This window comes from Physcomitrium patens, chromosome 22, assembly GCF_059467195.1.
Source record: "Physcomitrium patens ecotype Gransden chromosome 22, ASM5946719v1, whole genome shotgun sequence".
Classification (NCBI taxonomy): domain Eukaryota; kingdom Viridiplantae; phylum Streptophyta; class Bryopsida; order Funariales; family Funariaceae; genus Physcomitrium; species Physcomitrium patens.
This window is the reverse complement of record NC_143431.1, coordinates 6,432,476-6,451,529: the sequence shown is the minus strand read 5'-3', so window position 1 is coordinate 6,451,529 and position 19,054 is coordinate 6,432,476. Positions and strand designations below refer to the sequence as shown.

At 35.2% G+C, this 19,054-nt stretch overlaps 1 protein-coding gene and 1 long non-coding RNA gene across 2 annotated transcripts; both read right to left on the bottom strand.

Annotated features, from left to right (window-relative positions):
• Nucleotides 1–8,582: 8,582 nt before the first annotated feature.
• LOC149986627 (uncharacterized) lies at nt 8,583–10,988 on the bottom strand. The gene is made up of 3 exons (XR_016500001.1): nt 10,316–10,988; nt 9,511–9,938; nt 8,583–9,158 (listed from the first exon to the last, which is right to left on the bottom strand). It is a non-coding gene; the product is annotated as an uncharacterized LOC149986627 (long non-coding RNA).
• A 742-nt stretch (nt 10,989–11,730) lies between these two features.
• On the bottom strand, nt 11,731–17,048 carry LOC112275367 (uncharacterized). Its single transcript, XM_024505692.3, has 11 exons — nt 15,886–17,048; nt 15,194–15,314; nt 14,912–14,989; nt 14,660–14,743; nt 14,261–14,369; nt 14,034–14,101; nt 13,830–13,902; nt 13,642–13,703; nt 12,974–13,400; nt 12,367–12,825; nt 11,731–12,223 (listed from the first exon to the last, which is right to left on the bottom strand). Exons 1-11 carry the CDS (start codon nt 16,257–16,259, stop codon nt 12,075–12,077), a joined length of 2,004 nt encoding a protein of 667 aa, XP_024361460.1. The 5' UTR covers nt 16,260–17,048; the 3' UTR covers nt 11,731–12,074.
• Between the last annotated feature and the right edge of the window lie 2,006 nt (nt 17,049–19,054).

The following is a 19,054-nucleotide window of genomic DNA, read 5'->3' as shown; positions in this document are numbered from 1 at the left end:
GGCATACATTGATGCAAAATGCATTTTTTGTCAAAGGCTTCAAATTTTAGTTGTTGAAGAACAAATCTTATTATGTTTACAAAATGCTTCTATAAATGTTGCCAATAATGCTTCAAAATTGTACAATAGAAGAAAATTCTTTTGAAATAATAGTCTAAACCAAGATAAAGCTTGATCTTATAGCAAAATTTCAACCAAACTAATAAGAGATGCTTCAGTAGAATATTATTGAGGTTGAAGCAAGGTGATAAGTCGTACTTGGTTTACAAAGCCAAGTAATTTTGAGTGGGTGCCATTGAACTTTTCTAAAAGGTTGATCCTTGGTTCTTTTATTGTTAATATTATCAGATCATTGCCTTGAGTGGATGCACCTCCCATTTTTGAAGTAGACATAGTTATTTGATAATTTGGAACCTCTATTATGATTTGATGTGGTGGTTGAGGCACTCTAGCTCTTTAACTATTATATATGGTCATATATAGTTCTTCATTCTACTTTGACAAAGTCTGTGTTCTAATCTTCAATGCTTTAAGAGCATTAATAATAGAATCTAACTTGATTTCTTTAAAATTTGTCATATTGAATTTTTTACCTTCTATTATAGAAAATCAAAGAAATTCATACCTTTAAAAGAAAAAAAATATGGTCTATGGTATAAAAAAAATAAAAATAAAAGAATTTAAAAAAAATAATAATAATAATAATCTAGAGGAGGATAATCTGCAACCTCTAGAATACTAAAGTACTTCCAAGAAGAGGGATAATCCACTCTCTATCAAGAAAGCCAAAGCTCCTAATATTATTTTATGGCAATCTTGACAAACTGTTAAGGATCATATACAAGACAAGGATTTAAGATCAAGAAATAGAATTAGCTTGACATTAAAACAACAATTGGATACAAGGTAAGAAGATCCTAGCTATACCATAAGAAGTAAGTTGTCGAGATTGAGGATCTCTTCATCCTCAATTCCTATATATATTATATCCTAAGAAGCTTTTTGAGAAGTTTCTATGAAGCTTGGTAACAAAGAAAATCTAATATCCTTCTTTGGCAACTTCCTAAATCATCCAAAGCCTCTTAGAACCTTCTAAGTTCTCCTATGACTTTTTAGAATTTTTTTAAAATCTACTGGAACCTTTTGGAACCTTCTTAGAACCTATTGGAACCTTTTGGAACCTTCTAAAACTTCCTAGAACTTTTAGGAGCCTTCTTAGATCCTATTGGAACCTTCTTCAGTTGTATTTCTATGACATTTCATTCCAAAAAATTCAACAATTGAAATTAATTATAAAATATATCACAAAAAACTTTTTGTAATTATGGATTTATTTCAAAAATGGCATCATTATCTAAAAAGTACTTCAAATTATGATTATATCAGAAATATAGTTATAAGAACTTGAAACTAAAAGTTTTGTAATCTAAATATTTTGGAATTAATATCTAGAGATTTTTAGTAGCTTCAAATATAGAATGCAATCAAAGACTTTGTACAATCATATAATGTTTGTTTAAGACCAAAAACTCCTTGTCATCAATTTTATAGACTTTTTCAACCATTATCTATTTCAAAGTATTCATAATTTTTTATTTCTATAGATTTTATTACAAATCTTTTAATTTCAAATTCTTATCATCCTATATTTTTATTAGTAGATCAATTCATCAAAATGGCATATTTTGTATCATATACAAAATTTATTACAAATGAAGAAATAATTAAGCTTTTTTTGACAATATTTATTGCTATCATAGATTTTCAAAGGATATTATATTGCATAAATGGATTCAATTTGTAACAAGATTTTAAAGAACTCTTTTCAAAATTTTAAAGCTGGATATGAAAATATCTTTGGCTTTTCATCTTCAAATTAATGGACAAATAGATTAAGTGAATCAAGTTTTAGAGTAATATTTGAAGTGTATCATTAACTACCAACAACATGATTACACAACTCTTTATCTATTGCCAAAGTTTTTTTGTAATAATATAATATATTCTTTTACTCAACAAACATCTTTCTATGTCAATTATAATTATCATCTATAACTTGATTCTTTTGGCTTTTTAAAAATTCATAACCTTGTGGCAGAAGATTTTGTGAATTATTTGCCAAAGCTACATACAACAAAGGAGGCACAACTAAAAAAATTAAAGAAGTTGAAAAATGTCACTTCTTCTTACAAAAGTAGAAAATAATCAAGAATGTAAAGTCAAAAAAAACTTGGACTCAAGGAGGTGCAAAAATAAGTTGGAATACCTTAATTATTAGTACAAATATAATAATAATAAATATCTATGAAATCCAACTAAGAATCTTACAAATACAATAAAAAAAATTGATGCTTTTCATCATTAACATCTATCAAAATCAAGGTGAAGAATATCAAATCTTTACTATAAAAAAAATATGGTTTAAAAAAGATTACATTCTATATTCTATTCTTGTTTGTAACTATTTGTAATACTAAAGAAATAAAAAATCCACATACAATAAATTGAATTCTTGAATTATCATTTATTGAGTTATTGGACAAAATAATATAATTGTGATAACCTTCAAGGTGATATAATAGAGATAAAGATTCTCAAAAATAACATTTTTTTCTTTAAATAGATAATAAGATATAGCATATTTGATATCATGACTTTGGAAGAGATTCTCAATGCTTAGTATTATTATTAGAGATAAGAATCAACTTCAACAATATTCTAAATTTTTTATTTGAAAAAAGTTACAAAAGCCTCAGCAATAATCAAATAAAAAAAATAATCATCATAGACATATATTTGGCTTTATACATGTTTATAGTTGATTAATAGGTTAAAAACTTGACTAACAAGTTAGCCACATTTCTTATGTATAAGTAGATTATAGTACAAGCTAACAATGTGGCATATATATAAAAAAATTGCCTTACCAGTTAAAATACATGTCTTAGAAATTTGAGATGTATCAAAGGTAATGTAGAATGTCACTAGATAGCTCTTAGTTAATATATATGGAGGCAAGAATGAAGCTTTTTTCATTCTTGTCAATGCATTTGTAGTCTTTTGTCTTTTTTTAGAACTTTCTAATCTTTTTGAGTGAAGAGTGTATTAAATTTTTGGTTCTTTAAGATTCATGTCTTTGACAAGCACATGTCCAACTTGTACCACAAGTGACCAACATGTACAACAAGTGGTTAATTTTTCAACCTATTAATTACCTATGGATATACATGTGAGTCTTAAAATTGACTCACTTGTGAATTTAAATGCAAAAAATATACTTATAGTTCTTAAAATTATTTAATTAGAGAGTTAAAATAGAAATTTTGAAATAAATAGCAATTAATAGGATGTAGTAATTAATAGGATGATAATTACAGAGATCACAATTGAAGGCTCATAAACTATAAACTTGCAAACTTCTTGTTTGTTACAGTTATACTCTATAGTTGAAGATGGCTAAGTTCTATTGCTTAAACAACCTTAGAAGGAAATTCCAAGCAAGCATATTGTAAAAAAAAAAAAAAAAAAAAAAAAAAAAAAAAAAAAAAAACAAGATTAAAAGTCGACCAAAATTGAACACCTAATCTACGAGAAGAAATCTAGTTGGTATAATATTATGTTTATGAGATTTATCTTTCTAAGAGTTGATATTGAGGATTGCCTTTTATTAAGCAAATATTAAGTTAAATAGATAGAGTAGTAGTGGCTTGCAAGCTTATTTGTACCACCAATAAGAGAGTTTTGATTTTTGGTAAGAAGGTGTATTAGTCAAAGTAAATATCAAAGATAGAAGGCATTTTCCATCTCCATAATCTTATTGCTATTTAATGAGCCTTGCATCTAAACTACAAGCTAATTTTATTTAAGCCAAAAAATTATAAGAATTTATATTATCAAACATATGCAATAGCAAGGTACAAAAAGCATTCACTACAATTATTTTTATCAACTCTTTACTTTAGAGAGGTGCTACATCAAAGTGTGTGGCTATTCAAAGGAAGAAGCAACATTGGAATCAACTCCAAAGGGGCAGCAAGGACCTTCTTTGAGGAAAGACAATAGTAAGTCGGCCATAAGACTACAGACCAATTAGAGGCAACACTAAAGAAGAACAAAAGTCGTCCCAAGTTTTTAGCCACTTTTACTTCTTCAACTAGTGGAAATCCAAGATCAAATACAATTTCAAAGACTAGGCCTTCTACTTCTCCAACTAGTAGAAATCCAAGATTAAGTACAACTTCAAAGATTAGGCAAGATTTTAAAGTTTTATTATTAAAATTTTAGTGAATAAAAACTATTTTTTATGAATTTAAATCAATTTAGATGAACATAGGTTTCAAAAGGATGAATTATTATAGATAAAAAATTGTTTAAGTTTGGACAATTTCTTGATTACTGATGAGAATTCATTTGTAGATGAGAAGTTATTCACGGATGAAAATTCATTCATAGATTGAAATTTATCCTAGGAAAATTTTAAATTTTAGATGATAATTAATGCTAGATAAAATAAAAAATAAAAAATAAAAAACATATAAACTTAAATTAAATCATATGAAAAATTATCTTTCAAAGGTATATTTTGTTGAATTATTTGAGTTCCTTATATTGCTTTATGATGTATGAAAGTAATTGAGGGAAAATTTAATTGGTAGAAAATTGAGAAGTTAAAACAAAATAAGAGACAGCTTAATTAATTAAAATATAGGCTAATTAATATTGATGAATTTAAATAGATTATCAATTAAAAAGAATTATGTTGATCAAAATTGGAATTTTTATTAAAATTATTGGATACTTAAACAAATAATGATAGGAATTTATTAGATAGATTAAATAATTAAAATCATTAGAAATTTGAATGGCCTTTCAATTAGTGGGGGATTTATTTTAGTTCATAATATATAAAGGCAAAGCCATATCTATGAATTTTTTAAGGAGATTTTCTACAAGATAATATAAAATTATCTATTTTTATCTAATTATATCTATTTATATCATTTAAATTATTATTGGAATAAATATATATATGCTTGTAATAATATGAACTATTTTTAATGGTATTTTAAATATTTTATTGAAAATAAGTTATAAAAATCTTAATAATATTCAAATAATATGATAGTCTTATTACTTTAGTATAAATATACTATTCTTGATTGAAAGAATCTATCAACTAACTTCAAAAAAAAAAAAAAAAAAAAAAAAAAAAAATGATAGTAAGTAGCAAATACAATTTATTGCATCTTGGACTTCTTCAACACATTGTCATGTTGTGATTTGGTTACCATGTAAATATAATTCATATATATATTTAATATAAAATTCATTATAAAATGTAATGAAAGCCATGTTATTAGATTTTAATTGGTTATAAAATATGATTAAATTTTTACATTGAAATAATTAGTTTAAAAAGATTATTATTGAGATTGATTTTATATTGATAATAGTTTTAATGTATTTAGAGCCACCTTTATTAGACATTGGTAACTCTTAAAATCTTATTTTGTTTCTTTTGTTTAGTGTTTAAGGCACATACTATATAAAATTTATTAGAAAAAGGATTTTTTTTATAAATGGGGATAGTTAGATCAATCATATGGATGAATGGAGATAGATGATGAAAATCTCCATTCCTATTGGCCAAAATTCATGCCCAATGGACTTCAAAGAGACTACCTAAGGCCTTATTAGGAATTAGGGTTACTCTTTTGAAGTGATTATGAATATTAGAGGTTAGATTTGTCAAGTTTAGGATTTTGGATATAATTTTGGTGAAAATTTTGTAAGATTTGGAGAATTTGTGAACAAGATATAGTTGCTCAAAGTTAAGGTGTTGAATTTGTACCTATTGTCACTCTTTGGAGTATAGTGCATGTGTATGAAGGGCTTTTGAAGATTGGATTGTGTGGTTGAAAAGTTGGTTTAAAAGGCTACATTGTGCTTATAAACCACAAAAGATTTGGAGTTGGTTTGGAAGAGCAATGATTGCTTGAAGACAACACTTCAAAATTGAGAATAAATCACTTATTGGAGCTCGGCCAATAAGTTAAAGCTAAACTTTCTACAACTAGATATTCAATGTATTTTCAAATAAAAAATCATGCCAGACAATAATATTCTTGTCTTAGTTCAAGGAACTTTAGTCTCTTTGTATTTGGCAATAGCTATTCTAATTTTTATCTTTCATCTATCTTTGATTTTTTTTTTTACTTTCATATTTCAAGTTTTATAAGAGTATTTTGTTTTTTTAGATTTTTGTTATGATTCATGTCTTTGACAATATGTCACATTTGTTGACCACTTGTGGTAAAAGTTGGTAATATGGCACACATATTCAAAACTTGTCTTGCAAATAAATCACATGTTGGATGACCTATAAAATGTCATCACATATCTCATTAGTTAGATATTATATATAGAGGCAAGAATAAGGTTTTTTTCATTATAAGAAGAACTTCAAGATAAATAAAAATATTTTAACAACAAGATGCTTAATATATTTTTCAAGCTAAATTTTATATAACATAATCATATAAGTTTGATTATTAGTGTTCTACTAAAATCAATATTGTTGAAATTTTTATTATAATAAATAATATCTTAATATCTTCTTTTTAGGAAGCTCTCTTAACACAATGCACAATATAAAATCTATAGTGAGAAAGTTTTTATTGAAAAATTCTTTCTTCTTAATTTTATTCATGGTAGAATGGTAAATTTTTTATAAGACTCATTTCAAATGTAGACTTGGTAAAATTAACTTAGAAGTGGCTACAAAAAATAATAATAATAATAATAATAATAATAATAATAATAAAATTAAATTAATTATAGAAGTTCTACAGTTTAGCTACTCAAATATTCAATAATTTATTTGATACAAATTGATGAATGCTAAATGAATTATTTAATATCAATAGCTTCCAAATTTTACATAGATACTAATTCTAAATTATGAGTGGTATCTTTATTTAAAAAAAAACATGTAAAATATTAGCAAAGTTTAGATGCAAATATGTGCTTGTCTTGAGCTTCATCTTCTACCTTTTTTTCTTAAAGTTCAAAATTGATTTCTTTAATAAAATCCAACATTTCTATTTATTGACTTTCATCTTAATTCTTACTAAGTTTCAACTTTTCATTCTAATGATGTCTAAAGAATTAATATTTCTAAAGATTCAACAACTTTGTTTATTAAAATAAAAAATAAAAATAAAAATATGATCTATATATCAATTAATATAAGTATTAGTTATATATAGATTTTTTTATAATACAATTGTTATAGAAGATAGATTATTTTTTTCTAACAAAGAAACAAACATCAAGATTAAATTTGCTCATATACCTTAAATGAAGATCAACTTATTATATTTGTTTTACAACTATCTTTCAAATATAAAAGAATTGAAGAAGGCAAATGAATTCCTTCTCTTTTAACCTTAAAAAAATCAAAAATCAAAAATCAATCAAGAATTACACACTATAATAAGAATATTTTCTTACTTAAAGAAAATATTTAATTTGGTATTTATACAAACCATAAGACTATTTTTTTCAAAATTTGAAGATACTTTTTGAAAACACTCTAAAAAAAACAAGAAGAAAGACATTGATCTTTTTAATGGTATGATATGTAGAATAACCTTTAATCTTAAGTTCTACTTTTGAAAATTTAGTGAAGAACTAATAACATTCTTGGCTAAACTTGGCTGAAATCTATTTCAAAGAAATGTGCCTTCAATCAATCAAATGGCCAACAAATGGAGTTCTTTACTAAAACAAGGCTTTCTATTTAAATAAAATAACATTTGGTCTAAATTCCCCTTCTAAAAAGAAGTAATGTTTATTTCACTACTATGGCAAAAAGAAGTGGTTGTTAATACATAGAGAAGATTAGTTAGTTTTTATGTTAATAGTCATTGTACCTTGTATTCTTTTTAAAATTTTAAGATTACATTACACAAATTTTGGAAATTTAAGCAAATTTGAAAAATTTGGAACTGAATCACTTTAATTTTATATGACTTGATAATTGATCCTTTGGAATAAAGACCTTAAAAAGTGTTCTTGCAAAGACAAGTTAATTTAGAAAAAATATCTCTGCTTGATTTAATTGCTTCAGCAAGATTTAATCTTTGCTAAAAGAAGTGTATTTTTAAAATAATTGGATTCAAAATAATAATTAAGTCTTTAAAAATATATATATGATAATCTTTAAGTAAGAAACACAATTGTAAAAGGATTAATTGAATATGAGCTAATTAGTTGATTTGCCATAAAGAAAAAATTTAAAAAAAAAAAAAAAAAAACATCCTAAATATAACCCAACTCTCTTTAAGAAACAGAACATGGATGGCAAAACATCGTTTTTGTATTAGATTGTCTAAGGTAAAGAGAGTTTAAGCCTGTTGTACCCCTGGAGTTCTGTAGCAGGGAGCAGGAAATCACACCAAATGGTTTACTCTGATTGGTCATCAGAGGAGGCCATTTGAGAGTCAGTTCTTCTCTTCATTGTGTGGAATCAGCGAAATGAGAATCTGGAGTGCCGTTGCTATCAGAAACCTAGAAATTCCTTGATTGGGGAGCTTTTCGAGAGAAGGGTTCATTCACGAGAAAGGGCTCAAATGAGGTGGCCGAACCAGCATAATTCTCTTGGCAATGATTCGTAATACATAAAAAAAAAAAGTGGTCCATTCCGTGGCACACACACGCCCTGTGACTTCACAAAATCTCCCTTCTTTAGGCTAACATAATTGTGGACACGCCGATTCAGCTGCACACATTAATGTAAAAGACACGCATTGTCTGCCAATTTCTTCACATACAGATGGCTGTAAGTCAGTAGCAAGCGTCGACCGAGATAGTTGCGAGTTATTCTGGGTTGTTAAATTATAGGCACGAGGGAAAAGCCTGACAGTTATTTCCCACTTGATCCTGTCATGCTTAAGTCCCATTCTTGTGACGTTAGAATCACACAAGTGCTGGTTGATTGCATCAAGTGTGCGTTCGCATCCTGTCGTCACAGATAGTTGCCACTAATTTCAATTCTTGCCTTACAGTTGTTACCCTTGCAGATTCCGATCAAATGCCGTTTCGTGCTACTTCACCTTGTCTAGAGGCAAACACTCACTAGTTGAATTGCAGGACACCTACCACATATGGCAACAATACCCAAGTCAGTTGATCCTCCAAAAGTTACAACTGCATTTGCTTATGATGTACGAAAGATGTCCCGACTTCACACAAATATGCTATCTGGCGAACAGATTGAACAGATCCGGAGTGAAGACATTAATGTATTTATCAATTTGAAGGTGTGGTTCCGGATTCAATGATAAAAATTCTAATGCTCTAGTGTTAACTAAGACAAAATGTGCTCATTGTGTAACGGACAAGAGAAAGCATAGGTTATCAAGAAATAGAAAGGAGGACTGGTTACCGAATCTGAGGTGTACCATACATTTTTTGCAATTTTATTTGTAATGCAGAGAAGAACAGTACCTGAACTGATGTCATAGCTTATACGCCTGCGACTGAGAACAGCAGCCGGTGGGCAGCCCAAACCACAAAGAATTGATCGTCACCAAATGATAAAATACATAGTTGTGCCCTGGATTAGCAAATACTCTCTTCATTTCATCATTATTTGTATAATCCAGGGGTCAAACATTGTGAGACACCTGAGCATTCAAAGTGGAAAATAAGTTTCCATGTCATGAAGTAATAAATAATGAGTTCAACCAGTTCTAAACTATCTCTATTTTGGCGAAGCTGATGATGGTGCTTCTTCAGCTCCTTTTGTTGATGAAAAAGGTTGTGAAGAGTGATCTGCAGTGGTAGGTGGTGATCCGTCAACCCCAGTTGGATGTTGGGACCAGTATTCCTCCAGTGCCGGGCGGAAGATGAAGCTACCGGACATGATCCCAATCCTGAGAAGTTGTAATGACATTTGTTCAGCTATGTTGTCTACGAAAATAATGTCCACAGCTTGCACTAAAGCCTTACAGAGGTATAATCAAAAGTTAATTTCAACAAACAAATGCGAAACGTGCACTAGTCAAGTAGATATAAATCGATTGACACTCAATTGCAACCTATCATGTAAGTCGTTACAAAACCCCAAGCCTGTACGTCTTCCCACAAGCAAAGAAACACAATAAAACAACAGAAAAGTCGAACGTCACAGTGGAAGCTCCATAACCCTAGTCTGGCTTGGGGCTGATTTTGGACTGGGACAACCATTTGATAAAAAATAAAAAATAAGATGAGAGGATGAAAGAGAGGGAAGAGAGGAGAAGGAGATTACCCCACTGCGCCGGCGACAAGAGGCAAAGGGAGGCGAGCGCGGCGATACATTGCAAGAGCTCTTTCGAAGAACTGAAGGCGTGGCCAAATCCTTTTGCTTTCCTAGAATCTCAAAAACGCCAAACAGGCTTGTCATCACCCAACGCCACCACTCCTCACACAAAAGAGACCTCGAATTACACTCAACTCAGTCGCTCACTCCTACAGTATGGATGCCTGTGAACCTAGAACGCATCATGGAAACTCCGCATAATGAAATTGCTCGGTGATAAAACTGTGTGAGATTTTTCTGCTACCGAATTCTAAAATGAGGATGAAAAAAAACACTTCTGGGGTTTAGGAAGCTATAATTTTATCAACCAAAATACTTCATCCAAAGCCTATTGTTGAGAGATCTCCCGTTCAGATTGATTGCAGAAAAGATGTGCTGCATAGTGTTGCAAATTTCTAATAACTTGATGTTCCGTGACATTTACACACTTCCTCGCATCAACAAAATTCTGCACATAAAGTACTCCATCAGAAAGCATGAAGTTCTTAGGGCATGTTGAAAATTAGCCCTGTAATCAGCCGCATTCGCAATTACGTCCCCTCTTCCACTGAGCTCCGTAATTGCATGTTCCACTTTCCGGATATAAAGCCCTAAACCCTGAGATAATCTGTTTGTGGCTCATTAAGTCAAATGGTACCAAAGTGAAGTTCTGAAAGTTGTGAAAATAAAATTAAAAAAATCCAGGTCTTTCTATGCTCATCATTTGAAGAGGTGGCTACTTCTTAAGATTTACGGTAGAAGCATGGTCCAGTAGTTGTTCCAGTATAGTCGCTAATGTTGAGTAGACCTCGATTTATTAGTTTTCTGAAAACAATTCAAGTACTTACGAAAGTGAAGTTTAAAGGCAAATTAATACTGAAATAAGTGCTAAACTTTGCTTCAGCGACCAGATAGCAGTATTGAGATTACAAACAAGCAACCCACACAAAAACAATAATGAAAATTTGTAGTTTTCCTTTCAAGCCGTTGGCCTGGGGAAGGTTTTAATGAACCCATTTTATTATTCAAAGCAGTAGATAATCTTAACTAACTACATGGAACACATTTGACATAAAACGGAAGACATATTATGTTGAATCCTTGGGCCTTCAAAATATTGGTTAGTTTAAAGTAAAAGAGAAATTCCAGGAGATCATAATTTTGAATGACTTAGGAAGTATCTTAACAGTTCAAAAATCATAAACTGCAACACTTCTGAATTGTCAAAAAAAAAACTAAAAGGTCTTCAAAGTACTAAATGGATACACGCGTCATCTTACCAGGAATAATCTTCAACCAAGTGACAGATACACGTGGACGAACCAAATACAAATAATTCGGCGGTGACTATCAACACAATTCTTAGCAATCTTTAAAGATGTGGAGTTGTGAAAACCTATGTCAGATATCAACAAGACGGTAACTAACAATTGTACAGGATGAACACCCCATCCAAAGGGGGCACAGGGTCTTGTGCCTTGTTCGAGACAGAGACGCTCTTAACCAAGACAGATGGAGGAAAGAATGATATATTGACACTTCTGTTACAGCTCTCACCAAGGGATGGGTAACCTATCTGACGCAAATTTCCAATGTACTGCTTATATTCTCCAATGACTGCAATAGGCAATCACGTGTCAAAATTTCTGCTACAGCTTCAATCCTGAAAACTAAGGCTTTCAGCCAGATTCAAGCACTCTGCACGTCCTGAAACCTCTGGTGTAGCTTTTCACGGTCCTTCTTGTAAAGGGCTCTGCGGTGTACTAGAACGAGGACCAGGAAGAGGAGATTCGAAGCACGACGGGTTTGACATCGAAGCCGCTTGTAGGTACCACGACTTCCAGGCCTCAACGTAATGTGCAAACATGTGTCCTAGAGCTGCACAAACGATAAAATGATCCAAATTAGATCAACGCTCGCATGAAAACGATTTCTCGTGCCTAATGTAGACTCTGTGATCATGACACAAGCTGGAAGAATAGGAACCTGCTTCGAATGAGAGTCAAAGAGTAGGGACTCACTTTCATTTTGGTATTGCATGGCAGCGGCAGCTGCAACTCCGTTGCCTGATCTATGCTGTGCACATTCCTGCACAGGAGCCGGATCCCGTCCCAGATATTGCTCTGGACCGACTCCTGGTGGTGGGGAAGGAAATCCAGCAGCAGCGGCAATCTGAGGGTGCATTGGAAAGGGAGGAGGGGGGAAAAAAGGGTTAAATAAAGCACCGGGAGACCTGAATGGAAAGAAATTATCAAGAGATCCCCGGGATTGACATGTACAACAGCTTCTCCCACTCGTAGGCGTCATTTTAGGTGTGCCTGGGGTCAAGCTGGTTACGCTTGGGGTACAAATAGGTGAACTTCTGCCAGTGGGGCAAGCTGCATTCGAAGACCCAGCTTGGTCACAACACTGCGCAGACCATGGGGGCGTGATGGGAACTACTTGGGTTTGAACGATGTCACCCCATTCTCTCCAACCTCCTGCGTAAACATGCGTAATATATTTAGTCGAAATGTAGCCGGAAGCAGAGCCTCTCTGGAAAAATGACGGATTTACGACCACAAGAAATTGAACCCATCATTCACATATAACGTAAAAACGGACCAAAGGAGCATTAGACTTATTTACCAGTTGATCCAACTGGCGTCCCACGTGCAGTTGGAGACTCGGCTGCATCGTGCAGCGAGGCTGCTAAGCTTAATGTTCTATGGTCAGAGACAGGAGAGTCAATTTGAGATGCACGAGGATAAAGTGGCACGGGTTTGTTTATAACATCTCTTGTGTAAGGGGTCATAAGGTTTGGGTCCCTTGGCTGCAAAGGCTTCAAGGCAGCTCGTTTTGATGGAGTGGCCTCCACACTCGGAGCATTCATACAAGCTCGTTTGAGACCTCTTTTAGTTTTTTCTACTGAAAGCGAGCTACAAGCTGGACTTTGGCTCGAATGTTGGCTCTGGAATTGAGTTCCTGATATCCTCAATCGAGTAGCTGGGCCAACAAGGTCATCCTTCGTGCCCAGCCATTTAAATGCAGGTTTGCGGTTCTCTGCCATGTGTGTCTGCATCATCCAAAACCATATGTTAGATTCAACAATCAAAATAAAGAAAACAGGCAGCTAGGATTCGTCAGCAAAATGCACTCTACTTGTCATCTCACCTCAGATTTTCTTCAGAAAGCATGAAAAGAGAATCGTCGGTGCGACATGTGGCATGAGGCAATGCTTAAAGTCACAGGGAACTTACAAGAATTAATCAAAGAACGTCATAATATATAGCTTGTGCCTATGACTGAGTACCTACCTTCTCGATAAGCTGCAGCGACGAAAGAATGTTTGCAATATCGTATAACCGCCTCACTTTAGCTGTCATTAAGAAAACGCAAATGTTCAAACAAGGAAAGGCAGTCGTGATTTAAGATCAAGCAGAGAACTTGATAAATTAGCAGCATTTGAGTATAATTCACAATTATTAATGCTTAGAGTACATACTCTTGAGTTTGGAGGCATCTTTGCAATCGCCAAGCAGTAACCGGGCTGCGTCTTCGAGAGAGACAACTTGAGACTGCAGACGTAAGGAGATAGGTTAAAACCGCATACTGGCTTCTCGATTGGAAGGAATAAAAAGTCAGATCCAAGCAACTGTATCATGTATAAGACTACGAAATTGTTTGCCATAAATGCCTGAATTCACACCTGGGAAACCAGAAAAAGCTGCACAAATTTCTGGCTCAAGAGTCCCAGCGACTTCTCGCGCCGGCAGTCTGAAAAAGCACAGCTTCTGTAAGCACATTCAGTGGAGTAGGTTTTCAAAGATGGTCACATCGCAAGACCCACCCACCGCAGAACTTTCAATCGACAAAAATTTGGTTCCATTCGCTGCTAAAAAAAAAATGTACCATATAAACAAATTCCTATAATACCTGTTTTTGCTTTAGGGGCTTCACTTTGCTGGGATTGAACCGAAGCACGTCCCTCTGATCCTTGTGAAGGCAAATTTTTCCGTTCTTCGTCGTCATCAGAATCACAATCCTGCACGAGGATGGACCAATTCAATCAAAGAAGTATATCAGGTGTCACGATCCATGAATCGTAGCTCTGAAGAGAGCTGATTTGGATAATGTCAATAAGCGGTTGAGTTTCTTAGCTGTAACTGTGATAATGAAAACATCGAACCAATAGCTCTAATGCAGTACAGCCATCTACTGAAGGAGGTATCCGGATAAACATGACGTCTATCAAAACTGGAATTAAAACCAGCAGTCGCTGCTAACACTCTATTCCAAGAGCACAATTTTTTAATTGGGGAAGGTGGTATGTACATTTGTCACAGCTGCGGGCATCCTTTCTTCAGGACTCGAAGTATTGGCGAACTCCCCTAATCCGTAATCACGTAAAGCTGAATCCTAAGTAATTCAGACGTCAGGGGGATTAGTACCACGGTAGTATTTGGATCCAGGCAGAGGTTACAAAAATGGGTGCACGTTGCTGCTCACGTCATGTATGCATGAATGAATTCAAGTTCGTGATTGAAATATAACCGACCAACACGAGCATCTAACAGATTATGATACCTTCAACGCTTGAAGGGCTTTAGGCAGCCTAGTGCATCCATGCCATGTGTAACGGTTCTTAGCTTTCCGAATGAGAATCTGTACGAACATATCAATTTTGAGATTTCTCGAACTAAAATATTCGTCCGAAAGAGAATGTTCCTTGAGCACAACAGCTCTTAACTGTGACAATCACACTACACTGCATAAACGCATCGTACTGTAAGGTTTACAAATCCCTTCCAGGAAAAAAAAACCTCCGTGATCCGACCAATTCATGAATAATAGACAAGGGCAACGCACCTCTATACTTTCGAGAACATTCACAATGTCATAAATACGCCTCCTCTCGACACCTAAACGACTCGCAGCTTCATCGAGACTAATGCACTCTCCTTCCTCGGTCCCATACAGATTCAAGAAGCTGCAACAACACGTCACCATCAGCATTAGCAATGACTAGTGCTAACCTAGTACTCGAAACTTACTGTAAAATTTCCTCGTTGAGAACAGTACTCCTGCAACGATGTTACCCGTGAGGGCAAAAGTTCAGTTCCCATGTGGCAAAATTATTAGAGGCGCCAATGTAACTCACTCAGCATATCTCGTATAGTTACAGGAAAAAGAAAAGAAGAAGAAGAAGAAGAAGAAGAAGAAGAAGGAAAAAAAAAAAAAAAAGGGGTTCCGAAAAAGACTTCGTCAAAGCGAGGAGCCCTAAACCAATTCTAATACACTCAATGTCAAAAACCCAACACATTTTAGAGCCTTGTATGAAATACCAAACTGCAATTATAGAGCCAAGCTGCTCGCCATCCAATGGCGTCATCAACCAGTACATAACCAAACCTAGATTTCGTAGGAAGCGGACGATAAAATTCGACATTGTCGGTTCTCGAAATACTTGATATGGCATACATTTAACCTAAACAAATCGAACTATGTTGTGAAAAGTCTGCAATGTGATGCGTGCTCAGCAGCTGAAGTAAAGGACTCACTTTTCACAAAGAAGACCCAAGGATTTGTCCTTCCGATTGTATGAGGAGTGAGCTCGTGTACAAGCATCCGATTGCACATGGCTCTCACCATCAATGGATAGCGACAAACTCTGGGTGGATTCGTCCAATGCATCATACTTTCGTAGAGCTGGACTGCCTGTAAGCCTCTTCACACTGCACCCGCCCCTGAGCACCCGATTCTCTTTCCCTCTGCTCATACTATCCGGATCTGAATTTTGAGAAACCCTTCCCCTTGCTGTATTCACATCGTTTCGCGTGTCAGGTGTAACCGGGGGCATTTTATCTCCGCTCGCAAGAGCCCGACTCTGAAGTGGACTCCGCCGAAGCTGCTTCGTGAGTGGCGACGAATCCATCGAGACAGGTATGAACTAACCTACCACCTATTCGTCTGCGAGAAGCTTATGCATCCCAATCCCAGCACATTGTACGTCCTCTTACCCACCGGATCAGGCACACAACCCACGACCTTCACCACCCCAAAATTTGAATCCCAAAGAGCGGGAAGCGTCCTCTCCCTCGGACATGAGGGAATCTTCGCCCCAACCTGTACCGTAACAATTCCAGACCCCTATAAACCAGCACTCGCCCTCTCCCCATAAGTCATGTCCTCTAAATTCCTCCCTTTCTCAACCTCAACCCTCTCGCATTCTCTCATCAATTTTCTCCCCCCTCCTCGGACTTGATACTCCACTCTAGTACCACTCCCTATATCAGATATACTAACAGTACCTCGAAATTGATCAAGTACAAGAAAGAAAAAAAAAAAAAAAAAAAGTTGACGTTAATTCTCCCGACCTCCACTTCAAACTCTCTCTCTCTCTCTCTCTCTCTCTCTCACACACACACACACTCACAGCCTTCCACCTCCTTCACCGTGCAGTAACAATTCCCGCGCTCAACTTTCCAAAAAAACCGCCACGTGATACAAGGAAAAAAAAAAAAAAAAAAAAAAAAACGCACAACCTCCACCAACAGCAACAACCACACCCTTACGTGAAGAGCACCAACTCAACCACACGAAGGCATGCAAGGCGAAGCACCCCTTGGTCTACGTCAAGTAGAAAAAACACGGAATGGAGGGAGGGAGAGCAAGAGCATGAGCAGGGAAGAGCAGCGGGGTGAGTAAGCGAGGGAGGGAGGAGAGTAGAAGGGTATTTGGTTGGTCGAGCACGAGGCATCCCAACTCGTTTAGTCGACGGACGGTATGGCGGGAGTGAGGGCCGTGGCGGCAAGTGTAGCAGAAGGGATCAACTTCTCCCCGCGCAGACAGCCAAGCACAGCCAGCCCAGCCCAGTCCAGGAAGCAACGAGGAGCATCCCCCCTTCTTCATCAATTGGCCCTCATCCCCGCGCCACCACGGACGGACGGACGGACGGACGGACGGATCCGGTTTCCCGAACACACACTCACGCTCACTGGAACATGGCGCTCAATTTCGGGCGTGTCTGAGCACGAATTTCAAACTCCACCTGGCGGCATCCCATTCAGCACCGGCACGGCGGCACAGCACGGCAGGGTAGGGAATCCCTCCTTTAGGGTTGGTCTCGTCGTCGAATATTTCTCTTTATCGTTGTTTTCATCGGACCCATGGTGGTCCCCATTCCGCAAACATTTGCAATTAGGATACAAGTAATACATCGCTCTACAAGTGATACAAGTATTACATCATTGACTGGGTAAACAATGTGAAGCTTGATCTTCAATGTATCACACTAACATTACACATGCACACGCATTCTCTATCTCTTTCTCATACACAACACATACAAATAAAAATAATAAATAAATAAAACATAATCAAAAAGGGAACCCCGTTTCAGATAGGTCTAAGAATCCATATAATAAATTATTTGGAATATATAATCTTACTAAAGCAAATGGGACGGTACTACTTTTAGTGAGCAAGGGTTGAACGACAGGGTTTGGCGGGGAGGGGCCATGTGGCCCAGGCCCGGCCAAGGGCGCAATCAATGTCATTCGATGTCAGTGTTGGTGTTATTTGTTTTTTTCCTTAAAAGCTTCCTTTCCTAATTCTAGAGTCGTGGCTTCTCGTTTTGTAGCAGAGCGGGTTTGGGAGGGAAACCTCTTGAAATTTGAAGGAGGGGGCAGGGAGGGGGGACTGGGATTTAGCACCCTCGGCCCCGCGAACCCTCTTTTTGTCAGCCTGGGCGGGCCTTTTTGTCCATTTGCACAGCAACTAAAATCTGGAAAAACGGAAAGCGTCATTCATCCTGAGATAATATGTTCGTTCAACCCGTCTTCTGTTCGTTAGTTTGACTACTGGGAAGCCAGAAGTGGTGTGCCCCATCACATCTCGGGAGCATTCCTCTGCTCGTCCTTTTCATTGCATCTGCCACGCAGGCAGTTCGTATTTGCCACGTGGATTTCACGTCATGAATCCCCATCACTGTTCCCCATGCTGGACCGCTCACTAATGTTGGGGATGGGTACCGTTCACACTGCCAACTTTAGTCTCGTTCTTTTCATTCATTCGTGGTATTCATTCATTCAACAACCGTTCCATTGCACCACAGAAGAAAAGGCGGGCAATAGCTTGTGGCGGATGTGCTGAGAAAGGACCACGAAGAAGTATCCTGAGCTATCACCGTATTGATGGCAAATGAATTGCAGCATGAGGCCAAGGAATCCTGCGTCATACTATTCTTAAAATGAGTTAAATGAATTGATTCTGATTTTTATTTGTTGTTTGAGTGGATGTTGGATGTTGGATATGGGCAAATTTATCCTTTAAATTTCCATCACTACAATATATGTGTCTCTCTCTGTACATATAGTTTAGAAAATCAATAACTAAATTTACACAATGTATAAGAATATATACATATACATATATACATACATATTTTTATTAATAAAATACATCAATTCGAGTACATGGAACTTGTATGATATTGAGTGTAGAATACCAAAAACAGTTAGAACATTTGGATGAATGAGTTCGTTCATAATCTCAACTAAGTTGGATAAAGGTGGACTATGTGTACAATCATTCACACTCTCAACTCTAAAGCATTGATAAAAGTTTTGCGTGAATTTTGTACTTAAACATGTTGTAAGTAAGATTATGGTATCAGAATATTTAAAATATATATCTGGAAACTGAATAAACTTAAGCATTCAAGAACAT